At 36.4% G+C, this 14,339-nt stretch overlaps 2 protein-coding genes across 6 annotated transcripts; one reads left to right on the top strand and one right to left on the bottom strand.

The window, feature by feature from the left end:
* The first annotated feature begins 116 nt into the window (after positions 1–116).
* On the top strand, positions 117–11,081 carry LOC149610042 (kinase suppressor of Ras 1-like). Of its 3 annotated transcripts, none has more exons than XM_089859867.1 (15): positions 117–269; positions 523–739; positions 807–1,083; positions 1,521–2,043; positions 2,110–2,273; positions 2,362–2,506; positions 3,435–3,751; positions 3,832–3,953; positions 4,028–4,126; positions 4,185–4,270; positions 4,349–4,525; positions 4,602–4,698; positions 4,771–5,039; positions 5,105–5,234; positions 7,876–11,081. In XM_089859867.1, exons 2-15 carry the CDS (start codon positions 545–547, stop codon positions 8,014–8,016), a joined length of 2,742 nt encoding a protein of 913 aa, XP_089715993.1. In that variant the 5' UTR covers positions 117–269; positions 523–544; the 3' UTR covers positions 8,017–11,081. The 3 variants fall into 3 exon arrangements, with proteins under 3 accessions (XP_089715993.1, XP_089715992.1, XP_089715991.1); XM_089859866.1 differs by lacking the exon at positions 7,876–11,081 and adding an exon at positions 6,858–7,546 and having other exon boundaries at positions 2,365–2,506; XM_089859865.1 differs by lacking the exon at positions 7,876–11,081 and adding an exon at positions 6,858–7,546.
* On the bottom strand, positions 11,071–13,761 carry LOC149610041 (serine/threonine-protein phosphatase PGAM5, mitochondrial-like). Of its 3 annotated transcripts, XM_089859933.1 has the most exons (7): positions 13,469–13,761; positions 13,326–13,390; positions 13,081–13,259; positions 12,787–13,001; positions 11,761–11,894; positions 11,539–11,685; positions 11,071–11,316 (listed from the first exon to the last, which is right to left on the bottom strand). In XM_089859933.1, the coding sequence occupies exons 1-7, from the start codon at positions 13,481–13,483 to the stop codon at positions 11,277–11,279; spliced, it is 795 nt and encodes a 264-aa protein (XP_089716059.1). In that variant the 5' UTR covers positions 13,484–13,761; the 3' UTR covers positions 11,071–11,276. The 3 variants fall into 3 exon arrangements, with proteins under 3 accessions (XP_089716059.1, XP_089716057.1, XP_089716058.1); XM_089859931.1 differs by having other exon boundaries at positions 13,326–13,760; XM_089859932.1 differs by having other exon boundaries at positions 11,071–11,685; positions 13,326–13,759.
* Between the last annotated feature and the right edge of the window lie 578 nt (positions 13,762–14,339).

Genomic DNA, 14,339 nt, shown 5'->3' with positions numbered 1-14,339 from the left:
GGTTAGTATTTCATGAAAATACAAAACATCAGCACGTTCCTCCATTCCGTAACTTTGAAAATCGCGCCAATCTGTTAATCACCACCGATTTGATAGAATTCATAGATGGCGCTTAATGCTGACCTCAGTGTCAAAAAGAAGGGGGTATTAATTCATTAGACGTTTAAAAGACAGTTCGATACATAATGAAAGAATGGCAGAGAAAGACTTAAAATCTTTGCTGTTTTGGTTATTTAACTGCGTTTACATCTCTTTTATTTCCGCCAAAGGTAATGCATTTACTGTTTTTCGTTAGGCAATAGTAATTAAGTGACTTTAGTGATCGAAATGTCCCGTTAAGCCTTGGCCCCCACTCTGTTTACCCTTATCCTTATCCTCTATAATGAAACCCGTGATCTATTTCTAATCCTAATTACTTAAATACCGAGTTTGCGTCTTATTCTCGCGTAATACGAAACTCTTCATCCCGTAATACAATAATTATAAGGCTAATTAAGGCGTATTGCTCGCAAATATTTGCAGTTCCGCATAATGCTGTTTTCTTATGCGCGGGAAACTATCAAAGTGTGATAAAATGGCCCAAGATGAATCAAAGGAGGAGTTGGAAATCAAGAAGGCTATCGAATCTTGTATGACAGCGCAAACGATGATTGACATCAACACGGACCATTTGGAGGGGTTGAGAACAGAATGCACTACATCAGCCACCTTAACGCAACAAGAAATACGAATCCTAGAAGTATAACTCGATTAAACCATTACCTCTGGTTAAAGAACCTACTCTTATGTCTTTTTTGTATGTTTAGAACAAATTGTTAAGGTTATTTAGCCATCAGTTATATTTGAAATCTAAATGTGGCGCGATCAAAGACTTGTCAGAATATCCTCGGTTGAAGCAGTGGCTTCATGTAGTTGGGCTTACTCCCGGAGTTAATCAGAAACTTTCCCAAGAAGTTAAAACGATGGAAGGCATCTTGCAGTACTCTGAACCAGACCTGGAGAAGTTGCTTCAAGCTATGAATGTTAATGAGGAAGAAGTTAAAAGAATGCTTAGAGCTCAGAAAAATTTTAGGATATACGTTGGTAAGTTTGAGTTTTTAACTTTTTATTCGTAAGGTTCATAAACTGAGAAAAAAATAGGCAATGCAGTTGGAAATTAGACTGTAAGAAATGGTCTAAATAATTCCATAAAATTTGAGACTCAAATAGTTATTAGAAAATCTATATGTCACCAGAAGTATATAATACTTCTCTTTGAGAGAAGTGTTCCATAAAGATGGGTAATTTTAACATAATTCTTCCTGACATCATTTTATATTTGGAACAAGGTTACTAAACCGAATTACATTAGCATTACTCTATTAGCTCTTAACTATTTGCTAAAAGGGCTCCCTCACCTGGGTAGAATAATGTTACATAACTTAAGTATTATTAAGAGGATACAGAGTGTCACCCTTCTTCTATTATCCCCTTCTGACTGATGTCACTCACTAATTACGCGGTGATTTTTGTCAAATTAGAATACCTCTTTGGTTCGGGCGACAAAAAGAGCAATTTAGAGATGGATTTGCATTGGGAATCGTGGAATCAAATAGGAAATTCTTCTACATTGACTAGCAACACTTCCTCCTCCATTACCAAAGAGTCTGCCAGTAGGAATGATCAAAGGTCAACCCCTCAGTCGGATGAAGGTTACCCGAGAAGTGACAGTTCTATCGCGGATATTAGTAATCAGTCAGAATCGAGTTACCCAGCTCCTCCAAATTATTACCATAATTATCACGGTACCGGTTTGGGAAGCAGTTATCCGAACATTATGGGAAATTCTCCCACACACCCTTACGCGAATGAAAAACGATATACACCACCTCCGACTCCATCAGTGACGGGAAAAAAGGGAGACAGGAAATTTCCAACTACTCCTCCTCCCAGTAAAAAACATCAAACAATGTTACTTCCCGAAGCTTTTCCATTAACAAAAAGTAAATCTCACGATGAACACTTGGCAAATAAAATTGAGCCTGTCGATCCATCTTTGATAAAGTAATTATTACAAAGGAAATTGATATTTTTTTTAAATCGCTTTGTTAATTTGGTTTTTGGGCATAGTATTAGTTGCGAAAATTTTCCAAGAAGAAGATTAGCCACGGAACCAGGTTTAGAGACTGGTTATGGATCCATTTCTCAAGCGGCATCTCCTAGTCGGTCGCCACCTTTCATTAGTCCAGAGCAACAAACGGATTATTGCTTTGAAGATGAGACACCTCCTATACGTAAGATTCCCCCCATCCCTCCCCCCTAGGACTTCTTGAAGGGAAACGCGCTCCTAAATGGTATAAAATGAGTGTTTGTTTACTTTAGCAGCTCAACTTACAGCTCCCAGATCCCCTCGCTCTAGAGGGATGGCGCATAGCATTAGCCACAGATTTGCCTCTACCGTCAAAGTCACCACTTGTCATTTATGCCAAAAACAAATGATAATCGGTTTCAAGTGTAAAGACTGCAAGTAAGTTTTTGCTGCGTGTGGTTATGGTAACCAGACCTAGCTTATGTGATGGTGTTCCGTGTGTGTGTTTGTTTGTTTGTGTGTGTTTGTGGACCCGGTCACGCGAAAAACAAGCGTGGATAGAAACCGATTAAGGCAACATCTGTAATGTGAAAGAAATTGTGTAATAAAGGTACATTAGCACTATGCTGTAAGTTTAACAGCAGTTTTCCCGACTTTGGATGGCGGTAAAATAATTTAAGATTCGCTTCCGGCTATTGGAAGTATTGGAAAATAAACAACATTGGCGTGTTCAAAGAATTAATTCGGTTTTATTGAGGAAACCCTCAAATTTTGGTTGATTTTGATGGACAGCTATATAATGATGATAATAATAATAAAGACTTTGTTTTATTGGAAACAATCATTAAGAAGGTTTTTGTTGAAACCGTTTATAATTAAAATATTGTCTCTAAACTCCAGTTTTTGGGGTTAGCGCGCGCGCCGGGGGGGGATACGGTCACAGTAGCTAGAATGAGAGTTTCATTTTCAGGCGGAAAGGTCACTATTTATAAACGCTGGGTGGCTATTTTTTATTATAGTTGTCGTTAAACGTTTCCTGACCCTTCAATATATATATATATATATTGTTGTAATAGGTTTTTATGTTTGTGGTTTGTGTGTGGAGGTTGGATAGACGAAAAGACTTTTTTAACTAGGTGTGGTAAGAACTTAATGTACTCCAACTGTTGGGCCATCTCAAATATTACTTTAGAGAGTTAGAAAACACGAGTACTATACTATATTAGCGCGTACAAATCTAACACGTCCACCCCACCCCCAACCACACGTAGCTAATGTGGAAAATGTATTTCCGTGACTTGTTTTCTTCGCGTTTGTTGACATAAACTATCAAAGTATAATTTGGCGAATTTTTATTATTGATAAGATTTATGTGCCATCGAGATTGCGCCGAGAAAGTGCCTCCTTCCTGCGGTTTACCTCAAGCTCTCGTCAACGTTTTTGTTCGAAGTTTTCGAGAAGAAGAAGAAGAAGGGGGATGGAAAGAGCGAGATTTTCGAAAGCAACTTTTAACGCAGCATCCTGGAATTAACATTCCCGCCTTTCAATGTCCAGATTCTTCTTCGAATACGTCTTCGTGCAATTCTTCTTCTCCTTCCTCCCCCGCTTTCGTCAACAATAACCTCATCGCTCATCATCAAACGCCTCCATCTACGCTCGTTCAACAACATTTTAAGTTTCCAGGTATGGTTCGGGGGATAAACCTTATCAATCAAAGACAAAAACCTTTTAATTTTAAAACCCGCTTTCTCGGTAAAAACCAGAAGTGCAAGACTGCTTAAGGGATGATATCAAACCGGGTGTCAACCCTGAACTAGTCGATACCCAAAAATCAAATGATAGTGACAAAACGGCTTCTGGTACTTCCGGTTCTGGTAGTATAAGCGTGAGTCTCGCGTTTCTTTCAGGGAATAATTTCAATGGAGAGGATTGTGTCTCATTGCCCGCAATATTTTATAGACTGATTCTGAAAAGACATTAGCTGGTAGAGTGGATTCCCAAGATAGTCAAGTTTCGGATGTTGATCCAACTGAAAAGGGATGGCCGCGTCAAAATAGTGTAAGTTGACGACGCCTAAAATGATGACGCGAATCTGTACAATTATCTTTTATTTCAGCTCTCTTTGAAAGAATGGGATATTCCTTACGACGAATTATTAATTGAAGATAAAATTGGTCCTGGTAGATTTGGAACTGTCTACCGGTAAATTTTATCTATAAATCTTATAGGATCTTCAAAAAACTTTTTTCTTGTTTAAATTTTTTTTTTTTTTTCAAACAGTGGTAAATGGTACGGAAGTGTGGCTATTAAAATGTTAAGTATGGATCCGTTAGATGATAGGCGAACTCTAGAAACTTTCAAGCAAGAGGTTACAACCTTTAGAAATACGAGGCACGACAATTTAATTTTATTCATGGGAGCTTGTATGAAACCACCTCATCTCGCGATTGTTACTAGGTAATTAATTAAAGTGTTTTGTTTTATTAATTTTAAACTATGATTAGTGATTAATTTTAAGAGTTCTTTATTACAGTTTATGCAAAGGTTTAACCCTTTACACACATATCCATATAAGAAAGGATAAATTTATTCTAAGCCGAACTATTTCTATCGCGAAACAAATATCTCAGGTACGTGATGGGCATCTTACTCGAAAACCAGGACCTTGTAACGTAAATTGAACTTTTTTCTTTCGTCCTTAGGGCATGGGTTATCTCCATGCGAGGGGAATTGTTCACAAGGACTTAAAAACGAAAAATATTTTCTACGAGAATGGCAAAGTTGTCATTACCGACTTTGGTCTATTTTCCTTAACAAAATTATGTCAAAAGAGTCGAAGAGGGGAATGGTTAGCTATACCTAAAGGTTGGCTCTGTTACTTAGCCCCCGAAGTTATTAGAAGCTTAAGAGCTGATAGTCAAAAGGAAGAAGTTATTCCGTTCACCAAGAATTCCGATGTTTACGCTTTTGGGTAAGTTTCCGCTTCTTATAGAGTTCTCATAAGAGTTATCTGACCAGTGGCTATTTATATTTCAGTACGGTTTGGTACGAGCTTTTATGCGGGGAATGGCCTTTCCAAAATTTACCTCCTGAAGCGGTCATATGGCAAGTTGGCAAAGGAATCAGACAGTCTTTGGCAAATATCCAGTCATCGAAAGAAGTTAAGGTAAGATTTTTTATCATTATTACTAGCATTGTTACGTTGACTATTGTATTAAATAGTACACATATGACACGTGTTATAGTTTTAAGTAATATTGGTAGTTGCCATGTTGCTTATTATTATTATTATTATTATTATTATTTTATCTTTGGGTGGGTTAATTAGGAACAATTAATCTTAGTGGGTGGGTAAGCTTTCATTCTCTGTACTAGATGACTAAGGTAAAAACGTGCTAAAGCTTAGAGCCTTGTGAAGACAGTTGTACTAGGCCTGTGCGAGTATTCGCTGCTACCTGGTAATTACCCGGTCGGGTACCCAACCGGGAAAATTAATTTCTTAATACCCGAAAGCATCATTCGAATATTTAAATTTCCCGCTCATTACCCGTGTCCCAAGTCTTAGGACAATCGGTATTGGTTTGGGGCGGGGGAAAGGTCCCTAAAATTACAGAGCGCATTGACAACTGGCCTCTGAGTCACCAGTGAGGGTTGTAGGGCGCGCAGCTTCCGTTCCCCTTCCAAGTTCCATGGATTTTTGCTACGAAAAGCACCCACTATGGTAGTTTTGCTAGGCCTAATTATTCTAGTACCCGTCAAAACTCTGGCTACCCGACCGACCACATTGGAAATTTTTAAAGTACCTGTACCCGACTCAAAAATCACTACCCGCACAGGCTCAATTTGTATTTACTTCACAAACTGTTTCTGTATTTATTGATTCATGCTAAATAAGCTTAACTAAGTGAAAGGTAGCTTTAAAGAAGGCGTCGCTTGCAATGTCCTTCGTAGAAGTGTTTCTATAGAATACCTTAGAGCTTTAGCGTATATGAAGCTAGTTGATCGTCCGTGAAATATCTGGATCATTGTTCTTTATTACTAAAAGGAAAAATGAAAATTGTATGGAATTGTTTTTTTGGGGTTGTGACATTTTATTTTCCACTTAAAGGGAATATTAAGCCCCGTTTCTGTACGCCACCTGAAGGATGAAAAATTTCGCGTATCCTTCAGCTTTGCGTATTTTTGGGCTAATTAAGTAATTAGTGGTTGGGCCCATGGATTAACTAACGCTAGGGATAGTTCGTTCCCCCAAAAAGATAACGCATGCATGTTCCAAACGCCCCCTAGCAGCAGCTACTATCCCTAACAGGAAGTTATAAGAAAATTGGACCAAATATCACGTGGTCTATGACGTCGAAATTGAAATTCTGCCTAAAGTGGGCAAAAATGATTTATTTTGCCGAGAGATGGCGCTGTATCTACATCCGTTTTGGTCCAATAAATTGGGGGAACGAAGAGGGGAATCAAGGAATAATTCGGAACATGTAGTTGGCGATAGAATTACATGGGAAACCCAGTTAGTGAACAATCCCTAGCGTTAGTTAATCCATGTTGGGCCTATCCCTAAAGAAAGCCTTTTTTATCACTAATTATTTCGGTACTCCGAAAGCAATTAAGCCTCGGGCCTCATATTTCCTTTAAGATTAGGTTAAACACGATGAAAAGAAATTTTAGGCTTTAGTTATTAGGCAGAGTAAAAGGCTTCTAATGTCTAATGTATTATACTTCTGCCTTTTTTGCCGTTTTTTCCGCTGCTCCCATTTTTTCCCCCCTCGTTCAAATTTTTAAGGACATGATCATGATGTGTTGGTCTTATAAGGCGTCAGACCGCCCCGATTTTGGAAAGATGTTAACCGTGCTATCGCGGTTACCGTTGCTACCTAAGAGACGTTTGGCTCGTAGCCCGTCTCATCCGGTTCATTTATCTCGTTCCGCCGAATCAGTCTTTTGATTTTTTAAAAGACGCGCGTCTCGCGTCAGCTTTCTTTTTGTGATATACCGGTATAGAAAAGATATACATATATATTATAGAAAGAGAGATAACGATATAAATAATTAAATTTTGAAAAAAAAAACGTTAAATTAAAAGAATTTGAGTGAAAAAGAACGTAATACGGAGCCTGCCAAAGAATCTTACGTTGATTTAATATATTTTGCGAGTTTGTTTAAAAGGAAAAAACAACACTTAAACAGTGGTGGGTCTGTCATACTATACTATATCCCCCCCCTCTATCTCGCGGCTTTAATTTATCGAAAAATTTAAATAGCGAAACTCGAATCCGCTTAACGCTCAATAATCGAAAAAAAAATATATAAATATAAATAAAAAGAAAGAAAGAAAGAATAAATAAAAGCATTGAAGCGAGTGTGAAGTGACGCTGCTGCTGAACCATCTCTCCTTAATATTTAATAACCAAGACCTTATGTATAAATTTTTTTCGCCTGCCTTCAGACGATATTTTAAATTAATAGTGAATTTTTTTAATTTTGCCACTGCTTTTTTATTTATTTCCTGGTGCGCTTTTACCGCCCAAAGCTAGCTGCTTAAATTAAGCTAAATTTTAAAATTTAAAACCAAAAAAAACATGGAGTTATACAATTTCGGATCAGCTGAGTGTTGAATCTTTGTCAAAAAAAAAAAAAAAAAAAAAAAAACAGTTACCCGTTGCGTTATATTTGGATCTTTTTGCTTTGATTATTTTTTTCCGTATTTTGTTTTATTTTAAACTGGCCATTGGGATTTTAATCTCGTACTATACGATAAAATGATTTCTTTTACCCCATTGTACTTACGCGCGAAATTTTAGGATGTTCTTGTCAAATGTTGGTCACAAAATCCTTCTCAACGCTCTCTAGTAAGAGCCTTAAAAACTCTTCTTAAAGTACCTCCTTGTAAACGGAAGACTGTTCATCAAGATTGGACCAGCTCTCAATGGGAATTAATTTGATTAGATTTTAATTAATTAATTCCTTTTCAAGTCTACTGGTTGGTTCTATTTAGTATAATTGTATTTCGACTAAATAATATACAATACATTTTACTCAGCTGATCTTTAATAGTTTCTAACTTTTTAAACCTTCGTTCTTTAAAAAAAAAAACTGCCAATTTTTTTATAACTTTTAAATTTTTACAACACAAAACGCTACAAGTTTTAGGTTAATTCGGCGTTTAAGGTGATAGGAATGATAATTAAAAATAAATAATTAATTAATGAAATGGAATCGCCAATTAGCCTTATTCCTGATCAGCGCCACCTACCCATAGCGGCGACTTTGAGAACTACTGTAAGCGGCAAGCCAATCAGATGTCGCTAAAATCTGGTGACGTCATTTTTGGTAAGACCCGAGAGTGCCAGTCAGTGACGTCACCAGATTTTAGCGACATCTGATTGGCTTGCCGCTTACAGTAGTTCTCAAAGTCGCCGCTATGGGTAGGTGGCGCTGATCAGGAATAAGGCTAATTAATTTTTCCCAAAGAACTCTATACTTGGGGTACGTCAATCGTCAATCGTAACTTTTAAGAAAGAACTATATTATCATTTTATTCTTTAAAAGCGGGAAAACGTAAATTAAAAAAAAAAATTCAACCAATGATTAAAAATAGCACCACTGAGGTGCTATATATATAAAATTCATGTGATGCCTTCTTTATGACTTGTATAAAACATTCTTAGAAGAAAAAAAAACACAAATGGTCGTAATTAACCACCTTATATAGTCGGGGAACCAAAATTTACAGTTGAAAAGTAGCTCTGCTTATAGTCAATATTCTAACAACTACTATTCCCCCCCCCTCCCCCGGGGCCATTATCCAAAGATATTTTGCTTTTTAGGGGGTTTAAAGGTATATAAAAAAAATTGCTTTTAAATTGTCTTTGAGAACTGTTGATCGTGTAAAAAAAAAACAAAAAGATACAATTATTATAGATATTTGGCGGTGGTACTTTTGGGGTGCTGAAAATTAACCGACTCCCGAGATAATTAATTGTTGTAGAAATTTTAGAATTTCTGCCGCTTGATTAATTAATTTTTTTTTTTATGAGTTACTGGTGCTTATCTTTAAAATTTAATAAGTTTACTTTTTATTTAAAGAAACATTTGGCCTACCCCTTTACAAAATTATACTCCTAATTGACAAATCATTGTTTTATCAATAAGTAATTGGCCAATAGTCAAGCTTGCCTTAGAATTTCAAGTCTCCGTAACACAATGTGTATTGTTTTCCCCGTTACCTTAAAGGCGCTGTCTGACCCCTCTCCTTATCCCCCCCCCCACCCAAGATCGTCGTTTGTTCCACGGTCCGGACAGTCCCTTTAACGTATTCGTAGCAACGGTGGAGTAAGAAAAGTGCGATTACGCCTTTTATCTTCCCTCTGCATTATACCCTCTTAGGTCGAGACATTTTAAAACCAATTCAAAGCGTAATTTAATATTAATTAAGTCTACATTTAACCCAATCAATTAAATCATCTGATTATGTCACATTTGAAGAGGGTATCAACAATAATGCTTTCAGAAAACTTCGCGAAACTTAATCTTCATTAGAGATATATCGTTTACCGTTTTAAAATGTATGGCATGGACCACCTATAGCTTAAAGGATGGCAATTACGATACGTGTTTGGTGAAAATACACAAAATTTTGCTCAATTTCTGTTTAAGTTGGCTGACAATAGCCCTTTACAAGATTTTGAGGTTTGTTTGTTTGTTACATTACGGATTTTTGTTTAAAGGTGCTTAAAACGAAACGGGGGGATCTTCGGGGATATCTTTTTTTATTTCTATTTGGGGCTTTTTTTTTTTTTAAAAAAACCATGAAATATTAAACATTCTAAGAAGTTCCTAAATCATTTAGGAGCAAACGCAAAATGCGTGTAGAGATAAAAAAGATCCATTAATTAACAAAAAAAAAAAAACCGCTTAGTTGAAATTGTGGTAGCAAATTAACTGTCAAAAGTTGTGGAGCGATGTTTTGGGCAAATTTTGTGCTCGACCCAAAAACACTTATATTTAAAATTTGTACAGTATAAAACAACATATATATTATATATATATATATATATAAATCAACACTACTTAGAAAAATATAGCGGTCACAAAATGGGGAAATTGAAAATCTAAATGAATTCAAATCGACCTACTTTTATTTTAATTTTGCTTAGCCGTTAATTTATTTCCGAGGGAACTGGCAAGGGGAATCAATTAAAGGAAAATAACATTATACGATTATACCTTTAAAAAAGGGCTATTTTTAAATATAAAAGCATTTGTGTTAAACAAAAAAATAGATGATCTTTTATTAATAAATAATTAGTGCATTTAATTAGTCTTTAATTAAAAATAAACCAGGACTACCGCGCCATCCGCCATTGGTTTAGTGGCGGCGGTTCCTTACCTTACCTTACCCTTTACCTCTCACTCTCAGCCTGTTTAAATTCAACCAATCCCGTTGTGATATGTTGTTCGATTTAGCAGACGCCACTAAACCAAGGGCGGATGGCGCGGTAGTCCTGGATTATTTTTAAGACTAATTAAATTCTAATTATTTTGTAAAAAGAGATCATTTATTAATTATTAATAATTTTACTTTTATATTCAGAAAAAAGCAGTTCTTTTAAAGTATATATAATGTTAGCGGAAATTTTCCTTTTTGCGTCACACTTCGGAGATACATAATTACTTATTACCCTTTGCCAGTCCTTTTATTTTCACACAAATTCAAGAAGTTTTTTTTTTTTTAATACACTCGACAATGCGTAGTTGAACTTCCAAAAATTTCAATTAAATAATTTATATCTAAGTATAATTTCCATGAAAACAATAGTTGAAAAAAAAAAAAAAAATTAGTAGGCCTAGGAACTTTCGCTGGATTCAAAAATAATGAAATGAAAGCAGTGGCTAAATAATCTTTTTGTATACTTGTATGTAAATTTAAAAGAAAAGAAAAAAAGAAATGAAACAATTGTAAATAATGTGAATATATTGAACGATTAAAGCACTAATTAGTTCAAAATGTTTTATTAATAGGCAATCAACGTACAGTACAAAAGATCTAGTCTAAAGGTTTTTACTAATCATCATTTTTTTAACAAATTTTAAAATACCTAGTTTGATTTATAAATAGTTGGAAGACTAGGTAATAATTTTAATATTTGAAATTTTCAAAATTGATAGCGAAAATGTTGGGATGTTTTCAATTTTTCTTCCGTCATTTAGGATTTTTTCTTTTAGCAATTCTTTTATATACCCTGTGTTGGATAAACATTGGAAGGCATGCAAATGGGGCAAACTAAAATCATTTTGCGAATTGCGACTGACTACTCTGAGATGAAACTAAAACCGGGGCTATAACTGTAAAATTTATTTATTTTAATTTTTTTTATCTTTTTTTTCCACCATTTTAATTAATTTTTTTTAATGATAATTCCATATTTTTTTATCTCAGTTAATCTCTTTTGTTTTTTACTCACGAGGTTGACATCATTGAAATAGGTAAATGTCCGCTGTCACCAACAACGTAGGTCACTACTCTTCCACTGGGAGCTATGACTATCCACGTTATACTACAGTGATGTAATGAAAAACGTGCCCAAGCTTCGGGTGAAAATTGCATGGCACTTAAATCGTGTAAAAATAAATACTTAATTACATACTTATTGTTATATAATAATTATAACAATAACGCAGCATACCGGCATACAAAATATCGTATAACATTAGCGTGACAGACAATTATGTCAAAGGAGTGTTCCTTTTGACTAGGATCAGCTCTGTGAAAATATTTTCGAAAGGCTGCCTCTATTCTAGCGCCATCTACAAAGTAATGCTAGAAATGTATGAAAAATATTTTTAATTATTTATAGATGATCCCTATCTTTCACAGTGCATTATTGCATAGAGTAGTGGCACTCAATGTTAACTTCCCATAGAACAGTATATACTCAAAGGCAGGGAGATGCCATTACTCTAATCTGACAAACCTGGGTCAAAGGTGCATTATAAAGTTTCAGTAAAACCATAGCCCACTTGATCACGCACGCTGGCTGCACGCGCTCTAGAAGCCCGTCCAAACGATTTTTATTACATGTTAACTCGCGAATACGGCGCGTCACATAGGTTCGGTCTAAACTTTCAAACCCGTCTGGTTTTAACATGGGCCTCTATGGGAGGGGACCAGTTTTTTCAACGTTTTTGACAATATTAGTGCATCTACTGGTCCAAATCTCTTGAATTTTTAATGAGACGTGTATTGAAAGGTTTGATATTATCCTGTAAAATTTAAAGTCTTCAGCTATTTTAGTTTTTTTCTAAAAAATAAAAATCATCACATAGTAGAGAAATTGAAGGGGCAAAATTCTCTACTATGTGATGGTTTTTATTTTTTATAAAAAAAACTATTATAGCTGAAGACTTGAAATTTTACAGGATAATATCAAACCTTTCAATACACGTCCCATTAAAAATTCAAGAGATTTGAACCAGTAGATGCACTAATATTGTCAAAAACGTTGAAAAAACTAGTCCCCTCCCATAGAGGCCCATGTTAAAACCAGACGGGTTTGAATTTTAGACCGAACCTATATTATTCTCATTTTAGGGTCGATTGATCGCGTGCAGCCAGCGTGATCAAGTGGGCTATGGTAAAACAAAGGGCTTTTGTTATTTTTAGACTTTAAAGGGAAGGATTTTTCACAATAATACAAAATTAATCAAATTACTTCTTCTTTCGGTGTCCAGTGCCTTAAAGGTGGTTCTGGCTGAATAGGAGCACCCTCTCGTAGCAAATCTGTTGACTCTATTGGAAGATCGGGCAAATGTTTGTGTATTAAAGTGGCAGTTTCAATAGCTCTTGTCATTGTAGAATGAATGATTTTTGTGAAAGGAAAGTCCAAATGTTTTAGTCTTAGTCCAGTAAGATCGGCTTGTTTTCTACCTGTCAGTGTCAAATAATACGCAGTTTTTGGGGGTTGGTCGGATTAAAGGGATTAGCAAAGTGCGATCCCTTTGCTTACCAAGCTCAGTCAGGTATTTTTCACGATCCCCATCGCCTTTTAAGTTGTATTGGCCATGCCTGATGAGAATAATGTTTCTGTTAGCTGTAGGTTTTACTCCGTCAATTTGTTCATTATATTTATTCTCCTCTTCGGCAGAACGAGGTTTTCTCGGTTTCTCAGCGTAGAGAGCGTGTCGCCTTATTCGATAATTGTACTCGTTAAACCGTAATAATTAAGCCAGAAAAGTAATTATTTTTTATTACTTATCCCAGTTACTATCCCAAGCGGACGGCGTGTTGTTTTCAATCACTTCGGTACTTGTTTTTGCCTTTTTTCTTTCATACATTAAACTCAAGCAAGTTGTCGCGACTCCACCACCAAAAATACTGTAAGCCAATGCACTAACATATTTATGTACCATTGTAACGATGTTGCGATCAAAGAGTTTAATAGGGTTTGGGGTTATATGATCAAACTCCGTGTGTGTTGTGTAACCACTAAACGTGTCGTTACGTTAAAACAGGGATGTTTGATATAGAGAGTAGTGTCGGTAGAGAGGGGAGTAGACCTGTTTATCCCTCCCTCTAGGCGCGCTTTTGTAAGAGGGGATACTACTGTACGCGCCTGGTAGGGGGGATGACACTGAGCTAGAGCTAGATGTCAGCTAGTTCTACGTATGCAAACGTCATACCATTCTATCTCTTAGCTAAGTGTCATCCCCCCTACCAGGCGCGTACAGTATCCCCTCTTATAGCGATTTCCACTGACTGCTCGCGGAGCGCTCCCATGGAGCCATATAAATGGGAGAAGTAGCTCTCGGCTTCGTTAAAGACTGTTTTTGCTAAATCAGGGTCTCCTATATTTATTGCTCCATGGGAGCGCTCCGAGAGCAGTCAGTGGAATTCGCTATTACAAAAGCGCGCCTAGAGGGAGGGATACACAGTCTACTCCCCCCCCCTCTACCGACACTACTCTATGGTATGACGTTTGCATAGTAGAACTGACATTACTCTTTATAGAGCCAAAGAGAATGGAAGTAGAGGAGTGGAAGGAATGCCTCAACTTGTTGCCCTTTTTCCTGGTACAGGGCAACTTCCGCTAAGCAAAATTAAACGGGCCGGAAGCTCTCATGTACCAATTTTAGAGCAACATCATTATTTGCGCTTGTAGAGCGGGGGACCTGCCACTCCTTGGGGTTTATAGTCTCTATGATAGAGCTTTCAGTTGGAGGAGGAGCCGAGTCTCGTGACATAATTTACGCTGCCATATTGGTGGAT

Source organism: Phalangium opilio, unplaced genomic scaffold (genome assembly GCF_054372755.1).
Source record: "Phalangium opilio isolate 3A_F unplaced genomic scaffold, DU_Popi_V2 ptg000344l_1, whole genome shotgun sequence".
Lineage (NCBI taxonomy): Eukaryota > Metazoa > Arthropoda > Arachnida > Opiliones > Phalangiidae > Phalangium > Phalangium opilio.
This window is presented reverse-complemented; position numbering and strand designations above follow the sequence as displayed.

What these genes read in the sequence shown, in the direction of transcription:
- LOC149610042 (XM_089859865.1), top strand. Translation starts at nt 545, where the DNA reads ATGCGCGGGAAACTATCAAAGTGTGATAAAATGGCCCAAGATGAATCA. An exon ending in CCGGTTCTGGTAGTATAAGC is followed by an intron (nt 3,954 to 4,027) that starts GTGAGTCTCGCG and finishes AATATTTTATAG; the next exon opens with ACTGATTCTGAAAAGACATT. An exon ending in AGATTTGGAACTGTCTACCG is followed by an intron (nt 4,271 to 4,348) that starts GTAAATTTTATC and finishes TTTTTCAAACAG; the next exon opens with TGGTAAATGGTACGGAAGTG.
- LOC149610041 (XM_089859931.1), bottom strand. Translation starts at nt 13,483, where the DNA reads ATGGTACATAAATATGTTAGTGCATTGGCTTACAGTATTTTTGGTGGT. An exon ending in ATACGATATTTTGTATGCCG is followed by an intron (nt 11,686 to 11,760) that starts GTATGCTGCGTT and finishes ACACGATTTAAG; the next exon opens with TGCCATGCAATTTTCACCCG. An exon ending in ATTTCAATGATGTCAACCTC is followed by an intron (nt 11,317 to 11,538) that starts GTGAGTAAAAAA and finishes TATCCAACACAG; the next exon opens with GGTATATAAAAGAATTGCTA.